The sequence below is a fragment of the Bombina bombina genome, chromosome 1 (genome assembly GCF_027579735.1).
Source record: "Bombina bombina isolate aBomBom1 chromosome 1, aBomBom1.pri, whole genome shotgun sequence".
Lineage (NCBI taxonomy): Eukaryota > Metazoa > Chordata > Amphibia > Anura > Bombinatoridae > Bombina > Bombina bombina.
The window spans coordinates 434,458,128-434,474,526 of NC_069499.1; the positions used below are offsets into that span (position 1 = coordinate 434,458,128).

General features: G+C 36.7%; 1 protein-coding gene across 1 annotated transcript in view; it reads left to right on the top strand.

The window, feature by feature from the left end:
* Positions 1 to 16,399, top strand: part of LOC128658283 (sodium channel protein type 2 subunit alpha-like) — a 380,151-nt gene that overhangs the window by 359,956 nt on the left and 3,796 nt on the right. The window contains exon 27 of the mRNA XM_053712819.1: positions 7,107 to 7,377. Coding sequence (XP_053568794.1) covers positions 7,107 to 7,377 — 271 coding nt within the window. The remainder of the gene's footprint in view (positions 1 to 7,106; positions 7,378 to 16,399) is intronic.

The window sequence follows — 16,399 nt, forward strand, 5'->3', positions numbered from 1 at the left end:
AAGTATGTTTGGTTGTCGTAGAAGTAAAGGTAACACCCTCTACTACATGACTACAGGTTTTACATCTCTGAGCCTTACATTTGTAGAAACCTACTCTGTTTGGAAGCCAGGTTCTGGGGTTCATAGTTGGTAGATCAGAAGGCGCTACCATATTTCCAATTGTTTTACTCTTTCTTGCTACAAATTTACAACCTTCTGTTGCTACTAGACTAGAGTCTGTGGCTAAGAAGGGAAGACATTGTTTTATAATATCACAAATCTTTTTGTATTCAAGGCTATAGGGGGTACTAAACACTAGTTTGCCCTCCAGTTTAGAATTTTGAGTCATACTGAATTTTTTATATTTTAAAAGGTCTTCCCATGGGATTTGATCTACCTTACTCTTAGTATCCGTGAGGAGACGTTTAGGGTATCCCCTATTTAGTCTATTTAGTCTCTTCTCTAGCACTTTACACTGTTCCTCATATGTTTTATTGTCAGAGCAGATCCATTTCGTTCTTATATATTGCCCCTTTGGGATTGATTTTTTGACATGTCCAGGATGGCTGGATTTATAATTAAGAATTGTGTTGCCCCCTGTGGGCTTCCTGTAAAGTGTGGTCTTTACAGAATTTTGCTTCTAAATGCAAGTCCAAAAACACTATACTCGTTGCACTTTGCTCTGAAGTGAATCTCAAGTTTACATTATTCATGTTGATAGTGTTAAGGAACAATTTAGCTGTCTCCTCATCACCATGCCACACCACCAGCAGAACAAAAAGATTTATGATATTATAAAACAGTGTCTTCCCATCTTAGCCACAGACTCTAGTCTAGAAAACGTAGCAACAGAAGGTTGCAACAGAAGGTTGCAAATTTGTAGCAAGAAAGAGTAAAACAATTGGAAATATGGTTGCCCCTTCTGATCTACCAACTATGAACCCCAGAACCTGGCTTTCAAACAGAGTAGGTTTCTACAAATGTAAGGCCCAGAGATGTAAAGCCTGTAGTCATGTAGTAGAGGGTGTTAACTTTACTTCTACGACAACCAAACGTACTTATGCTATCAGATTCAGACTAAATTGTAAATCTAATCATGTCATTTATCTCCTCACCTGCAGGGGGTGCCAAATACAATATGGTGGTAAAACTAAGCGCCTTTTGAAAGATAGGGCCATAGAGCACATAAGGGATATTGAAGATCCTGATACCCTTACACCGGTATCGAAACATTTTAAGTTTACACATTCAGGAGATGTATCATTATTGTCTATTCAGGCAATTGACCAAGTCCAACCTCATAAGAGAGGAGGGGACAAGATATACAAATTGGATTATAAGGAGGCCCAATGGATCTTTTTATTGAACACCAGAACCCCCTTAGGGTTAAACAAAGAAAGTGATGTAAACCTATTTATTTAGGCTAGATAATGTATTTTGCATAAAGTACAACAAAATTTGCCCATAATAAGTATAGCACATAATATATAAGTAGGGCTTAATATGGATATTCTACCCTTCTAAAACCTCACCTTAGTATGCTAGCCATAGCAACCTCAGATAATTACCTTGAGTCTCAGTAAACTACTAAGTTGCTTTTCTGTTTTTAATGGTATTCAATTGCGTTTCTAAAATGATAAGCCATGAAGGGGTTAAGTTAAGTGTTTTTAAATTGATTAATTACAGGTGTTGTATCCTTTAAATAGGGTCCCAGTAAGGGCAAAAATCAGCAGTGATCAAGTGTGGTGGAGCCACACGAAACATGTCTGCAGTTGCCATTCTGTGACCCCGGATTGTCATTGAGCTACGGCTCATTCTGTTTTTAGATGTATCCCAAATAAAGAGTGGTTTTATGTTACCCCTGCTGCGCATCTGCTTGCCGGTTTTCTGGTGTGGTGGGAAGCCCAAAGGTGTTTGTTTGTTCCTATTCTTTTTAATTACAGAGGACCAAAAGTGGCCTGTACATGTTAACTATTGTATCTCATATTGAGCTGTTGTTTTACTACTTATAAGGGCTTAAAGCCTGTTTATCTCAGCGGACCTATGCTACTAAACTATATATCCAGTTTATCTAAGGAATGCTAGTTATATTCTAACACTGAGATAGCAAGTTAACATACCTAAAGTCTCTATTAGTATACACGTCTTTATTTTAACCAGATGTAACTCTGTTTTCAGTGGGAGATGCCTTTCTTTAGCAAAAATGTTATTTTTTTAGACGGTCCAAAAGTGGCCCCACATGGTCAAATTTCCTCCTATAGCTCTTTATAGAATTTAAGGCCTTAGTTGACTATGGAGGCGAAAGGTTCAACAAAGTTTATTTAACATGTGCCCTATATATATATATATATATATATATATATATATATATATATATATATATATATATATATATATATATATTGCTGAGATAGTATTATATAAATAAATTGTATGTAATTATAAGATAGATGTGGCTCTCAAGAATGGTTTCTGTTTCACAGAGGGTGTTACTTTGCTTAGGAGAGTTATCTCTTACACTTTTATAGTATTCCTATCTATGTAGATGTTAGATCTATACCTTTTCTGTTGTTATTTATATACAGAAGTTAAGGATCCAAGAGTGGCCCTATCATCTAAATAAACCTCCCATGTTTTATGCAGTTACTATCAAAGGTCCAAGAGATGCCTTATTAAGCACAGGAGGTGGGAACTGAGGGTTTAACCTATGTGTCCTTTGAACTTATATACTTGTACAGATATTGTTGGGTAATGGGGAGCGAGTATTTTAAGTATTTCAAGTGGCCCTACCTTTTAAATAAACCTCCTATGCGTAAAACGGTAGATATAGAGGGCTTCTTAAACTCAGAAGGTAGAAAATATGCTATCCGCCATAGTCACATATTTATATTTATTCACAAGTGTATTGCTTATATTTATATAGTGCTCCCAGAGGAAGAGGAGGATTTTGTATCTATAAAATTATTTGCTCTGAAGATAAACAGATCTTGCATATATAACCTGAGTGTAATACAAAGTTTGGGTCTGTAAATCGCCCTGCATAACTTTACTTGTAGAACTGAATCTATGGCACATGGGTAGCCTTGCAGGTTTCCCTCATAGCAGCTTTATATATAAAAAAAAATATAAGGTTCCACCACCAGATGGGATCCAAAAGTGACCCCTATTTACAATATGCCTTCTATCAGCTTTAAGTGTTGGAAGGGTCCAAACATGGCCCTCAGTATCAGCCAGGAGGCTTCTTTATGTTGTACTAACAGACGTGAATATTGTCAATCAATGTCAAGGTCTGTAGTAAGATATGGTGCTAAGCATTTATTATTGTATATAATTTCGTATTTATGCATCAGTGTCTTATATTGAAATATGTCTGTTTTGTACTGTTTGGTGAACCTTAATAAAAATTATTAATAAAAAAACAAAACAAAAAAATTTGGGGGGGCAAACTGGGTATTGGCAGACAGCTACCAGTACCCAAGATGGCGGCAAGTAGGTAGAGGGGGGAAGGTTAGAAAGCTGTATGGGGGGATCAGGGAGGTTGGGGGCTAAGGGAGACACTGCAGAATCAATATAAAAAAAATGTTTTTTATTTTAGTACTGGCAGACTTTCTGCAAGTACTTAAGATGGCGGGAACAAATGTGGGGTTGGGGATGGAAGAGAGCTGTTTGGGAGGGATCAGGAGGTGGGATGTGTCAGGTGGGAGGTTGATCTCTACACTAAAGCTAAAATTAACCCTACAAGCTACCTAATTAACTCCTTCATTGCTGGGCAGAATACAAGTGTGGTGCGCAGCAGGATTTAGCAGACTTCGAATTAACAAAAGGCAACGCCAAAGCCATATATGTCTGCTATTTCTGAACAAAGGGGATCCCAGAGAAGTATTTACAACCATTTGTGCTATGATTGCACTAAATGTTTGTAAATAATTTCAGTGAGAAACCTAAAATTGTGAAAAAGTTAGTGATTTATTTTTATTTGATCGCATTTGGCGGTGAAATGGTGGCCTGAAATATACCAAAATGGGCCTAGATCAATACTTTGGGTTGTCTACTACACTACACTAAAGCTAAAATTAACCCTACAAGCTCCCTACAAGCTCCCTAATTAATGCCTTCACTGCTGGGGATAATACACGTGTGGTGCGCAGCGGCATTTAGTGGCCTTCTAATTACCAAAAAGCAATGCCAAAGCCATATAAGTCTGCATTTCTCAACAAAGGGGATCCCAGAGAAGTATTTACAACAATGTGTGCCATAATTGCATAAGCTGTTTGTAAATAATTTCAGTGAGAAACCTAAAGTTTGTGAAAACGTTTGTGAAAAAATGAAAGTTTTTTTTTTATTTAATCGCATTTGGCGGTGAAATGGTGGCAGGAAATATACCAATACATGGGGGTCAATTTATCAAGCTCCATTTGGAGCTTGATGCCCCATGAGGCGGCAGACTGAAATCAACCCGATCGAATACGATCGGGTTGATTGACACCCCCTGCTAGTGACCACAAATCTGCAGGGGGCGGCATTGCACCAAAAGTTAACAAGAACTGCTGGTGCAATGATAAATGCCGACAGCGTATGCATCTTATCATGTCTACCCGCACAATAATAAATAGACCCCTTTGGGTTGTCTACTAAAAAAAAATACATGTCAAGGGAAATTCAGGGATTCCTGACAGATATCAGTGTTTCAACGTAACTATCGCTAATTTAGAAAATAAATGGTTTGGAAATAGCAAAGTGTTACTTGTATTTATTGCCCTATAACTTGCAAAAAAAAGTAAAGAACATGTAAACATTGGGTATTTCTAAACTCAGGACAAAATTTAGAAACTCTTTAGCATGGGTGTTTTTGTTGGTTGTTGATGTGTAACAGATTTTAGGGGTCAAAGTTAGAAAAAGTGTGTTTTTTTCCATTTTTTCATCATATTTTATAGGTTTTTTTTATAGTAAATTATAAGATATGATGAAAATAATGGTATCTTTAGAAAGTCCATTTAATGGCGAGAAAACGGTATATAATATGTGTGAGTATAGTAAATGAGTAAGAGGAAAATTACAGCTAAACACAAACAAAGCAGAAATGTAAAAATAACCCTGGTTCCAAAAGGTCAGAAAATGGAAAAGTTGTCTGGTCATTAAGGGGTTAAATTGTATCTATCCAAATAATGAAAGAACATGTTGGGGTTTCCTGCTGATTTAAATAGTGTACGTAGGGTTTTAATATTGTTTTTAAAGGCATTTAATTTTTTGAACAAATTTCGTTAACAAATATTTGTTGGTTAATAAAATTAATCTGAAACTAATGAAATGTCTAACAAAAGTCAAATGACAAGAAAGGGTTTAAAACTTCTGAATGAACAATTAGTCCAAACCAAAATGTTTTCCAATGCATATGTCTAGTAGAAATCACTCTGAAATGACCACAGGAGACAATGAAAAGGTTTATTATTAACATTCATTGTATTGATTCATTAAAGATTTATTTATTGTTGAGGCTGTATACATTGGCACACATTTACATATGTAGGTATATTTACATATGCATATGTGTTGAGTGCATGATACATTATTGAACTTGGAGCGCACCTTGTTGACCAATAGTTCAATAATGTAGGTGCAAGCTCTTTGAAATGTAGCATTGTGACTGTGTCTGGAGATGTAACCTCTATAAAAATATGGTAACATAGATGCAATGGCATTTGAAGGTCTCCTAGGCAGATACGATGTTGCATAGATATGCCATCTTTTTTTTCAGACCACACCAGAATGGAAACAAAGCTTTAATAAACAATATAAATAAACATAGTCAAAAATAAACATTGTCAAAGTTTAAAAGCATCCATATAGCCATAGAAAAATGGTGCACAGTCTGGTCATGATAACAACATACAAGATGCATTCAGAAGGTTTAGCAGTGGTTCGGATGGAAACTAATTACAATATTCTCCTATGAAAGTTGCAATTTAAAACCCGGTTATTAAGATGGCAATACTGTTAGTGAAAAACACAACAGTGCAAGTTTTACTTAGAATCAAAAATTAAAACTATAAATAAATACCCAACATTTGTAGTTATTGAGGTCCTAAATTGATTATTGAAGTATGCCCATCATGCCAAAATATTTATGACATTCATATGATTTTTTAGCATTTTGTGGATGGATTCTTATTACATTATGTTAAAGTCACATGTGTGACTTGTATGGTTAACAAATGGGATAATTGAACAGACTTTTATTGTAATCTTAAAGGGACAGTCAACTCCCATGAAAACTTTCTACCATACCTTAGATCAACAACAAAAAATGAGTCTGCACCGCATCCCATCTTAAATAACACTAACGTTAGGTGGCTAATCTTCAATTAACATTTAGTTAACAGCGGCAGATATGGCCGCCAAACTTCTGCCCCTCCTCCTCCGTACCTTTCTTGTTTTAAATAAATACTCGTTCACAGGGACACTGTTCTATTTCTAATGCGCTATTAGAAATAGAACATTGTCTCCGTGAATGCGGCTAAAGAATCTAGCCGAGGATTTGATTCTCATTGGCTGAAGACTTGGAGAAGAAGCCTCCTACGTAACAGGGGGAGGAGTTTGGCGGCCATATCTGCCGCTGTTAACTAAATGTTCATTGAAGATTAGCCACCTAACATTAGTGTTATTTAAGATGGGATGTGGTGCAGGCTCATTTTTTGTTGTTGATCTAAGATATGGTAGAAAGTTTTCATGGGTGTTGACTGTCCCTTTAAGGTGTGAATGGGCTGTTGTATCGGTCAATTTTCAGGAACCTTCCAGTTCCTATTTTGGAATCAGGTATTTAAACACAAAAAAGGCTTTTCAGGAGCTTTTCTGTTGAAAAGGTGTTTGCAGCTGCAAACTTTTAAGATACTAATGGATTTTGAACTGTGATAATCCGAGGAACTCAATGACCAATTCTTTTGGAAAGTCAAAAGCCATTTCAGGAGCAAATTTCAGATAAATTATGTTCATCCCCAAAGTTCTATGCAGGCAAGAGTACAATAATACAATGGAAACCTTCCATTGGCATACTACATTATTTTTTTTTCTATACATTGTTTCCTCCACAAAATGTATCTCTGATCTAAAATGTTGATTTTTTTTTCCAGAATGTTTTCCAGGGTTTGGTTTTTGATATCGTAACTAAGCAAGTATTTGATATCTTTATAATGGTGCTTATCTGCCTTAACATGATCACCATGATGATTGAAACAGATGATCAGAGCCCAGAAATGGAAAATAACCTATACTGGATAAATGTCGTCTTTATAGCTCTTTTCACCGGAGAATTTCTTCTCAAATTGATTGCCCTGCGTTATTATTACTTCACTATAGGCTGGAACATATTTGATTTAGTTGTGGTGATTCTCTCTATTGTAGGTAATGTATTACTCTTTTTTTTATATATATATATATGTATATTTATCATATTGACTTTGTCAATGTCAAATGATTTCAGACTATAGATAAAATAATACATTATCTAGATGATGCTATTTAGTCTAGCCACCGCAAGATGACAATTGTAAAAAGACACTGGCCTTAACAACTCACATTAATTACTACACATTTATAATGTTGGAGCAACAGGAGGAATAATACTACATGTTAATAAGTCATATGTTGACTTATTAACTTGAATAATGATGTTAATCCAAATGTAAATGTTGAATAATGATGTTAAGCCAAATGTAAATGGGGGTCTGTACAAATGCATTCCGGCATTGAAGTAATTCTTGTATAAGTGCAGAAGGTAACCAATATTTATTTCCCACAGTGCTTACTGATGTTTAGGTATGCACAACCCTATAAAATTAAGAAAATACCCAGAGTACACAAAATCTTTTTCAATATAGCAAAGGCTTGTTCAGACTCTGAAGACCATTTTATCATCATTAGAGTTTTTTCATAAGATCATATAATTTGCTTCTTCCAGTCTTATAGTACACTTAGAAGGATTTTCTGTTAAACCAGCTAAGGGTTAGATTACAAGTCACTTATAAACCGACACTTTTGAATACAGTCAAAATACTAAGAACATGCAATATAATATTTATTCATTTTTAAGTAATTGTAATGTGTTTTCAATAGAAATACTTGAAATTCCTATGTATTTCTTTATAAATAATATATATGTATATAGAACTTTTTCCACCTTTAATGTGACCTATAAACTGTACAACTCAATTGAAAAACAAACTGAAATCTTTAAGGTAAAGGGAAATAAAAATAAAAAACTAAAATAATATGGTTGCATAAGTGTGAACACCCTTTGGGATGTAGCTGTGTTCTGAATTAAGCAATCACATTCAAAGTCATGTTAAATAGGACTCAGTACACACCTGTCATCATTTAAAGTGCCTCTGATTAACCCCCAAAAAGTTCAGCTGTTCTAGTAGGTCTTTCCTGACATTTTGTTAGTCGCATCCTACAGCAAAAGCCATGGTCCGCAGAGAGCGTCTAAAGCATCAGAGGGATTAGATATACCATGGAACACAGTGAAGACAGTCATCATCAAGTGAAGAAATATGGTGCAACAGTGACATTACCAAGAACTTGATGTCCCTCCAAAATTGATGAAAACACGAGAAGAAAACTGGTCTGGGAGGCTGCCAAGAGGCCTACAGCAACATTAAAGGAGCTGCAGGAATACTGGCTGTGTGGTACATGTGACAACAATCTCCCGTATTCTTCATATGTCTGGGCTATGGTGTAGAGTGGCAAGACGGAAGCCTTTTCTTACAAAAAAAAAATCCAAGCTCGGCTAAATTTTGCAAAAACACATCTGAAGTTTCCAAAAAGCATGTTGCAAAAGGTCTTCTAGTCTGATGAAACCAAAGTTGAACTTTTTGGCCATAATTCCAAAAGATATGTTTGGCGAAAAAACAACACTGCATATCACCAAAAGAACACCATACCGACAGTGAAGCATGGTGGTGGCAGCATCATGCTTTGGGACTGTTTTTCTTCAGCTGGAACTGGGGCCTTAGTCAAGGTAGAGGGAATAATGAACAGTTCCAAACACCAGACAATATTGGCACAAAACCTTCAGGCTTCTGCTAGAAAGCTGACCATGAAGAGGAACTTCATCTTTCAGCATGACAATGACCCAAAGCCTACATCCAAATCAACAAAGGAATGGCTTCACCAGAAGAAGATTAAAGTTTTGGGATGGCCCAGCCAGAGCCCAGACCTTAATCCAATTCAAAATCTGTGGGGTGATCTGAAGAGGGCTGTGCACAGGAGATGCCCTCGCATTTTGACAGATTTAGAGTGTTTTTGCAAAGAAGAGTGGGCAAATCTTGTCAAGTCAAGATGTGCCATGCTGAAAAACTCATACCCAAAAGACTGAGTGCTTTAATAAAATCAAAAGGTGCTTCAATAAAGTATTAGTTTAAGGGTGTTCACACTTATGCAACCATATTATTTTAGTTTTTTAGTTTTATTTCCCTTTACCTAAAAGATTTCAGTTTGTTTTTCAATTGAGTTGTACAGTTTATAGGTCACATTAAAGGTGGAAAAAGTTCTGAAATTATTTATCTTTGTCTCATTTTTTTACATCACAGAAACCTGACATTTTAACAGGGGTGTGTAGACTTTTTTTATATCCACTGTGTGTGAATATATATATATATATATATATATATATATATATATATACATGTTTTACATACATTATTTGATCCCCTGCTGTTTTTGTACGTTTGCCCACTGACAAAGAAATGATCAGTCTATAATTTTAATGGTAGGTTTATTTTAGCAGCGAGAGACATAATAACAACAACAAAAATCCAGAAAAACGTATTTCAAAAAAGTTATAATTTGATTTGCATTTTAATGTGTGAAATAAGCATTTGACCCCTTTGCAAAACATGACTCAGAACTTAGGGGCAAAATCCTTGTTGGCAATCACAGAGGTCAGATGTTTCTTGTAGTTGTCCAGTAGGTTTGCACACATCTCAGGAGGTATTTTGTCCCACTCCTCTTTTCAGATCCTTTCCAAGTCATTAAGGTTTCGAGGGTGACGTTTGACAACTTGAACCTTCAGCTCCCTCCACAGATTTTCTATTGCATTAAGGTCTGGAGACTGGCTAGGCCACTCTAGGACCTTAATGTGCTTCTTCTTGAGCCACTTCTTTGTTGCCTTGGCCGTGTGTTTTGGGTCATTGTCATGCTGGAATACCCACCCATGATCCATTTTCAATGCCCTGGCTGAGGGAAGGAGGTTCTCACCCAAGATTTGATGGTACATGGCCCCCTCCATTGTCCCTTTGATGCAGTGAAGTTGTCCTGTCCCCTTAGCAGAAAAAAACCCCCAAAGCATAATGTTTCCACCTCCATGTTTGACGGTGGGGATGGTGTGCTTAAGGTCATAGGCAGCATTCCTTCTCCTCCAAACACGGCAAGTTGAGTTGATGCCAAAGACCTCAATTTTGGTCTCATCTGACCACAACACTTTCCCCCATTTCTCCTCTGAGTCATTCAGATGTTCATTGTCAAACTTCAGACGGGCCTGTACATGTGTTTTCTTGAGCAGGGGGACCTTTAGGGTGCTGCAGGATCTCAGTCCTTCACGGCATAGTGTATTACCAATTGTTTTCTTGGTGGCTATGGTCCCAGCTGCCTTGAGGTCACTGACAAGATCCTCCCATAAAGTTCTGGGCTGATTCCTCCCCGTTTTCATGATCATTGAACCTCCACAAGGTGAGATCTTGCATGGAGCCCCAAACAGAGGGAGATTGACAGTTATTTTGTGTTACTTCCATTTGTAAATAATTGCACCAACTGTTGTCACCTTCTCACCAAGCTGCTTGGCAATGGTCCATTCCAGCCTTGTCTCTGACATCGTTGGACAGCTCTTTGGTCTTGGCCATGGTGAAGATTTTGGAATCTGATTGATTGATTAATTGCTTCTGTGAATAGGTGTCTTTTATACAGGTAACAAGCTGAGATTAAGAGCACTCCCTTTAAGAGAGTGTTCCTAATCTCAGCTCTTTATCTGTATAAAAGACACCTGGGAGCCAGAAATCTTGCTAATTGGTAGGGGATCAAATACTTATTTCATTTATTACATTTATTAACCCTTTGGCTGCTAAGCCATTTCTCGCTTGGGTGCTAAGCTGGATTTAAGATTGTTTTTAACTTTTTAAATTGTATTGGGGGTCTGTAGCTGCTTAGATGCCTGAGATACAGGCTTCTAAGCAGCATGCCCCCATTTCCCTATATTGTCCATTGTTAATTTTAAATAAAGTTACGCAGTGACGTCATCTCGTCATTGTGCGTGACGTCACAAATCATGAAGCCCTGGAGATGCCTCTCACTATTCAGGCCAGATCGCCATGGTGGGAGTAGGTGGGAGCCCCCAGATTGCCCTCAAGGTGGGTGAGTGCTAGCAACGGCTCTGAGCCGTCGTCAGCACCTGACTGGGACAATTTGCGATAGCTCGGACCCATCATTAGCACTCAATGGGTTAAAATGCAAATCAATTTATAACTTTTTAGGAATGTGTTTTTCTGGATTTTTTTTTTATTCTGTCTCTCACTGTTCAAATAAACCTACCATAAAATTATAGACTGATCTTTTCTTTCTCAGTGGGCAAATGTACAAAATCAGCAGAGGATCAAATCATTTTTCCCCTCACTGTATGTACAATATATATATATATATATATATATATATATATATATATATATTTACAGTATATATATATATATATATATATATATGTATGTATGTATATTTATATTATGAAATAGATATTTCTATATGTATATGCTATCTATCTATCTATCTATCTATCTCTCTCTCTCTCTCTCTATATATATATATATATATATATATATATATATATATATATATATATATATATATATAGTATGTATATATTCATATAGATATATAGGAATAAATATATATTTTACAAAAAATAGACAGATATATATAGACAAATCTATTTAACAAATAAAAAGAAGACCACAGGAATTTAAAGTATTCCTGAAAAACCTTCAGCTTAGTGCAGTTGGTCTAGCGCAATGTCAGGTTAGCTAATGGGTTATAACTAATAAGGATTTCTTTAGCATGGCCCATAGAAGTCTGTGGGGAATTCCTGAAGATAGAGCACTAAGTCTTTCACTCGAGCTACCTTTTTACTTTAAGCTTGTGATATGCACCCTAATCCGGCCACGTTATTTTTTTACTTTGAGTGCAGCTAGTGCTTGAGCAAAATAAAATATTAGCGCACTACTTGTAATATGGCCCTAAGTGTATAGAATCTAAAACTGGTTAGTCTTTGGGGAGATGTAAGTCCCAGTCTCAACTGTAAATGACTCCATGATCAAAGAAACCTGTTCACTATTGTAGGAACCAAGATCAACAGTCCTACTGTAGCTATTAAGTATCTCCATCTGCTGGAATGGTCCTTATATCAGGAGTTTTTTTTTTACAAGAATCTGAGGTGCTGAGATTCTGGTGGATGCCTCACTGGTGACTTGGCTGTTCAAGATGATTTACATCATCCTTCTTTTTGTGCTACTACCCAGAGTGATAGCCAGAATCAGCAGAATAGGGGGTCACTGAGGTAGATTGCTACAGCTTGGTATGCAGACATAGTTTAGATGTCTTCTTGCCCACAATGACATTTCCCTCTCAGTTGAGATCTTTTGTCTCAAGGTATATACTTTCAATATCTTCAGAACTTAACCTTGATGGCGTGATGATTGAATGCATGGTTTTGGCCAATAGAGGCTTGTCTAACAAGGTTATTGAGGCCTTGATTCAAGCAAGGAAGCCATTTACTAGACATTTTAATTATAAGGACAATTAACTGGCTTGATTTCCAAAATTCCTGATACAGACTTTTCCTCAAGCTCCGATGTCTATTAATGTGGTCCTGTGAGTGCTTCAGGCTGCCCGCACCCTTGTAAATCAATTTATGGTCTAGATCTTCACCTCTTGACCTGGAAGGTTCTCTTTGAGGTAACTATTTCTTCTGCTTGCCATGTGTCTGAAATTTTGGCTCTGTCTTGTAAGCCTACTTAGGTGATTTTTCATCAACATAAAGCTGTTTTTAGGTGCCAACTATTCTTTCCTTCCAATGCTCTACAGTGTAGGGGTGTTTGATGATTTGTGGATTTTTACCAACATTAAAGAAAAAGATTTATCAGATAAACATTAATTCTGTTTTTTGAGACAATAACGTACTACTTAGAGGCATATGAGAACCAACATTTCTCATTCGAAATAAGAAGCGGCATTTAAAACAAAATCAGTTTTAAACCTTTTTGCATCTGCAAAACTTATGGTGCGTGTTGTTGAAAGATGCATGTACCCCACCACTCTGTTATACATATACATATGGCAAAGTAGAGAAGGGAAATCAGAAGATAGGAAAGGACAAAAGTGAAGCTATGAATAAAAGAGTGGGGTTACAGACTCTCACCATCATGAAATAATTAGATTTATCAAGTAAGCATAAATTATGTTTTTAGGGTTCCATTAAAATGTTCAAACAATCAGCAAAGAGGTTTAATTTTGAGATGTTTACACATAAGGGTATTACTTTTAGGTATTGTGTGGCCTGTTGCAAGACTTCTATTATATATTTGTGCTACCTTGCTGATTTCCCCAGTAGACCTACCAAGTACCTTTAGCAATTCTTTCATAGAACTAGTTAACTATGAAAATGATATAATTTGTGATTGAGGTAAATACCCAAGGTCAACAGAATCTTTGTAGGAATCATTCTCTTGTCTTCTCAATACACAAATGTCCTCCCAGTATGTGGCTATGTGCAAGATTTAAAACCATGTACCTGAAAGTTTTGAGGACTAGCAATTGCTTTATTACATCGGGATCCTTTTCCTCAACTCTAATTAACTCATTCTGAAACTCAATGTAGGGATAAGAAATTACCTTTTCTGGCTACACTGCAGTGTGATTAGAAATGTGAATATTTGTTTGTATGTCTGCAAGAGTGGGGTCTTCATATTGCACTTATCTAAAGTTAACAGGACTAATCTTTAATTCTGGTATTTTATTGTCCTGTTCCTGACTAGAAAAAGGAAATCCATTTTTAGAACAGCCATTACTATTTCTAACACTACCCTGAGTTACTTTCTCAAAAGATATCTACATATTAGGTTATAGCCAGTTCTGTGCAAGATGAATAAGAACAAACATTTGGGGCCTGAAAAGTTTATTTGGCTAGCAATTCCAAGAATGACATCTTTGGGCATGTACTTCTATAGTTACTACCAAAGAGTTCTGAATCTCAGCCTTCATCTTGAAGTAGTCTTCTTGTTTTGGGGACCATCTCTGGACTCTAGGAACGGGATCCTAGTTAGTCCTTTGACCAAGTCCTGAATCTCCTGCAGTATAATGCTGTTAGCCAAACTCCCCCACATGTGACAAACTTATTTTTTGCCTTATAACTGCACATCCCTCTAGGGTTAAGGAAAATAATTTCAGAATCTAGAAGTTTCCTTCTTTATCAGTAACAAATCACCCCCAGAATAATATAACATATTTAGCCTCGGCAGACGCGAGGTGAGTGTTATTACTTTTATTAACCCCTTAACTGCTCATGACGACACTTGGTTTCCATCCAAACAATGCCGTTACGATAGATGATGACCATGTGTCATAATCCTGGGAGCGCTTTCAGAGCTGATTGCAGCCCCCTGCAGTCTTAGGCGGCTAACAAGGTGGTGTCGAGTTGGGGGATTTCTGGGATGTGAGTGACGTCACCATGTTTGGGCGTGGTGATGTCACTTAGACTCAGAAACCTTGAAAGTAACAGGCACAGTAAATAAGAGAAGGGAACTGGATGGGGGTGCTTATAAAACCCTCTCAATCTCAACTCCAACAAACCTTAAAGACAGACAGTTGGAAAGGTAATCGCCTGCCTTTTCCAATGGTGTATGTTTTGGGGGCATACAACATATAACATTTTTAAAAAAAAATATTAATATAAAAACTTCTTTTTTTTAGGAAGAAGCTCTCCATGTGCCTGTAACATGTGATAAAAAAGTCATAGAGGCCCCATCTGCCTTGTTTTAATTCCTCTTTAAAATGAAACCCCTAAATAAGGGGTAGTTATAGCAATCACCTGGTGTGAATAAATGTTTACTTGAGTAGAGGCTCACAGGAGCCCTTACGTGCACATTAAAGTTATATTAATATACCAAAAGTCCTTAATTTATGAGGGTAACTTCTTCTTTTCCATATACAGTTTAGGAATCAATACACACACTTTTATTTACAACCTTATTTTTTATTTTTATTTTTTTTGAAATAATTTTTTATTGAGGTAATAAGTAATAACAATAGAACAAACAATATGTCCAGGCACAAAACATAAATAATAAAAATATTTGTACATTTCCATAAAAGAAATAAATGTAGGCTAAAATATTGGTGACATATATCCATATGGATAGTAGAATAACAGTTGACGTGTTATAGCACCACTTCTGCCACCATGAAGAGAAAATGTAAAACCATATATAAGAAACACAGGTGACTGGAACATATATCTATGAAACCTCAATTTTTATATTATATAACTAATTAATGATCCCTACCTTGAGATGAGAGGTACTTTATAAACTATAAATGGTAGGAGGTAGGGAATTGGCTTTTGTCTGACCTCTCAGAGGTCTGAGTGTGTGTCGGGGGGGGGGGGGGTTGCAGCGGGCAAGAGCCGCTTGAAATAGGGGGGGAAATGGAGGGGGGAGCCAGCCAGGACGCTGGAGAGATAAAGACTACAGGGCCATTAACCTTAATAGTTGAAGGGGCTCTGATTTAATGTCTTAGCTAAATATTATGCTGGGGTTCATATGGATGCCACACCTCTTAAGCTGATTCTAGTCACTCGAATCCTCTATTTACGCCATGAGTAAATTCAAGCTAGGAGATGCAAAAGTAAGTGTAGTTTCCTAAAAATAATGGGAACAGGGGAGGATATTTAAATATATATGGGAAGCAGAGGACTGCCATATGAACCCCTCTCCTGGGGAGATGCCAGCTATAGGCTATGTAGGAAAAAGGAGAAGGGGTATGACCCGCAGGTAATGAATGCTGGCGGGAAAGGGAAGAAAGGGGTCAAATAGAGGTGATGGATGGAAATAAAATGACAATTGAGAAATAATATAAAGGACGGTGCGGCATGAATATAGTGTGAGCCTTATAAGGGATATTCCCCATATATGAACTACCAAAACTAAACATCACATAAACAACTGTAGATATAGGACTAAGACATTAACATGCATGTAATAACTATAAATAAGCTAAGCTTATGCAATACAGTACTAACACAGAACCATAAGACAAATATAAACTTCGCACACCTAGTACTCCAGTTAACTTGAGATATATAAACAGAGACAATAACCTAACTGTT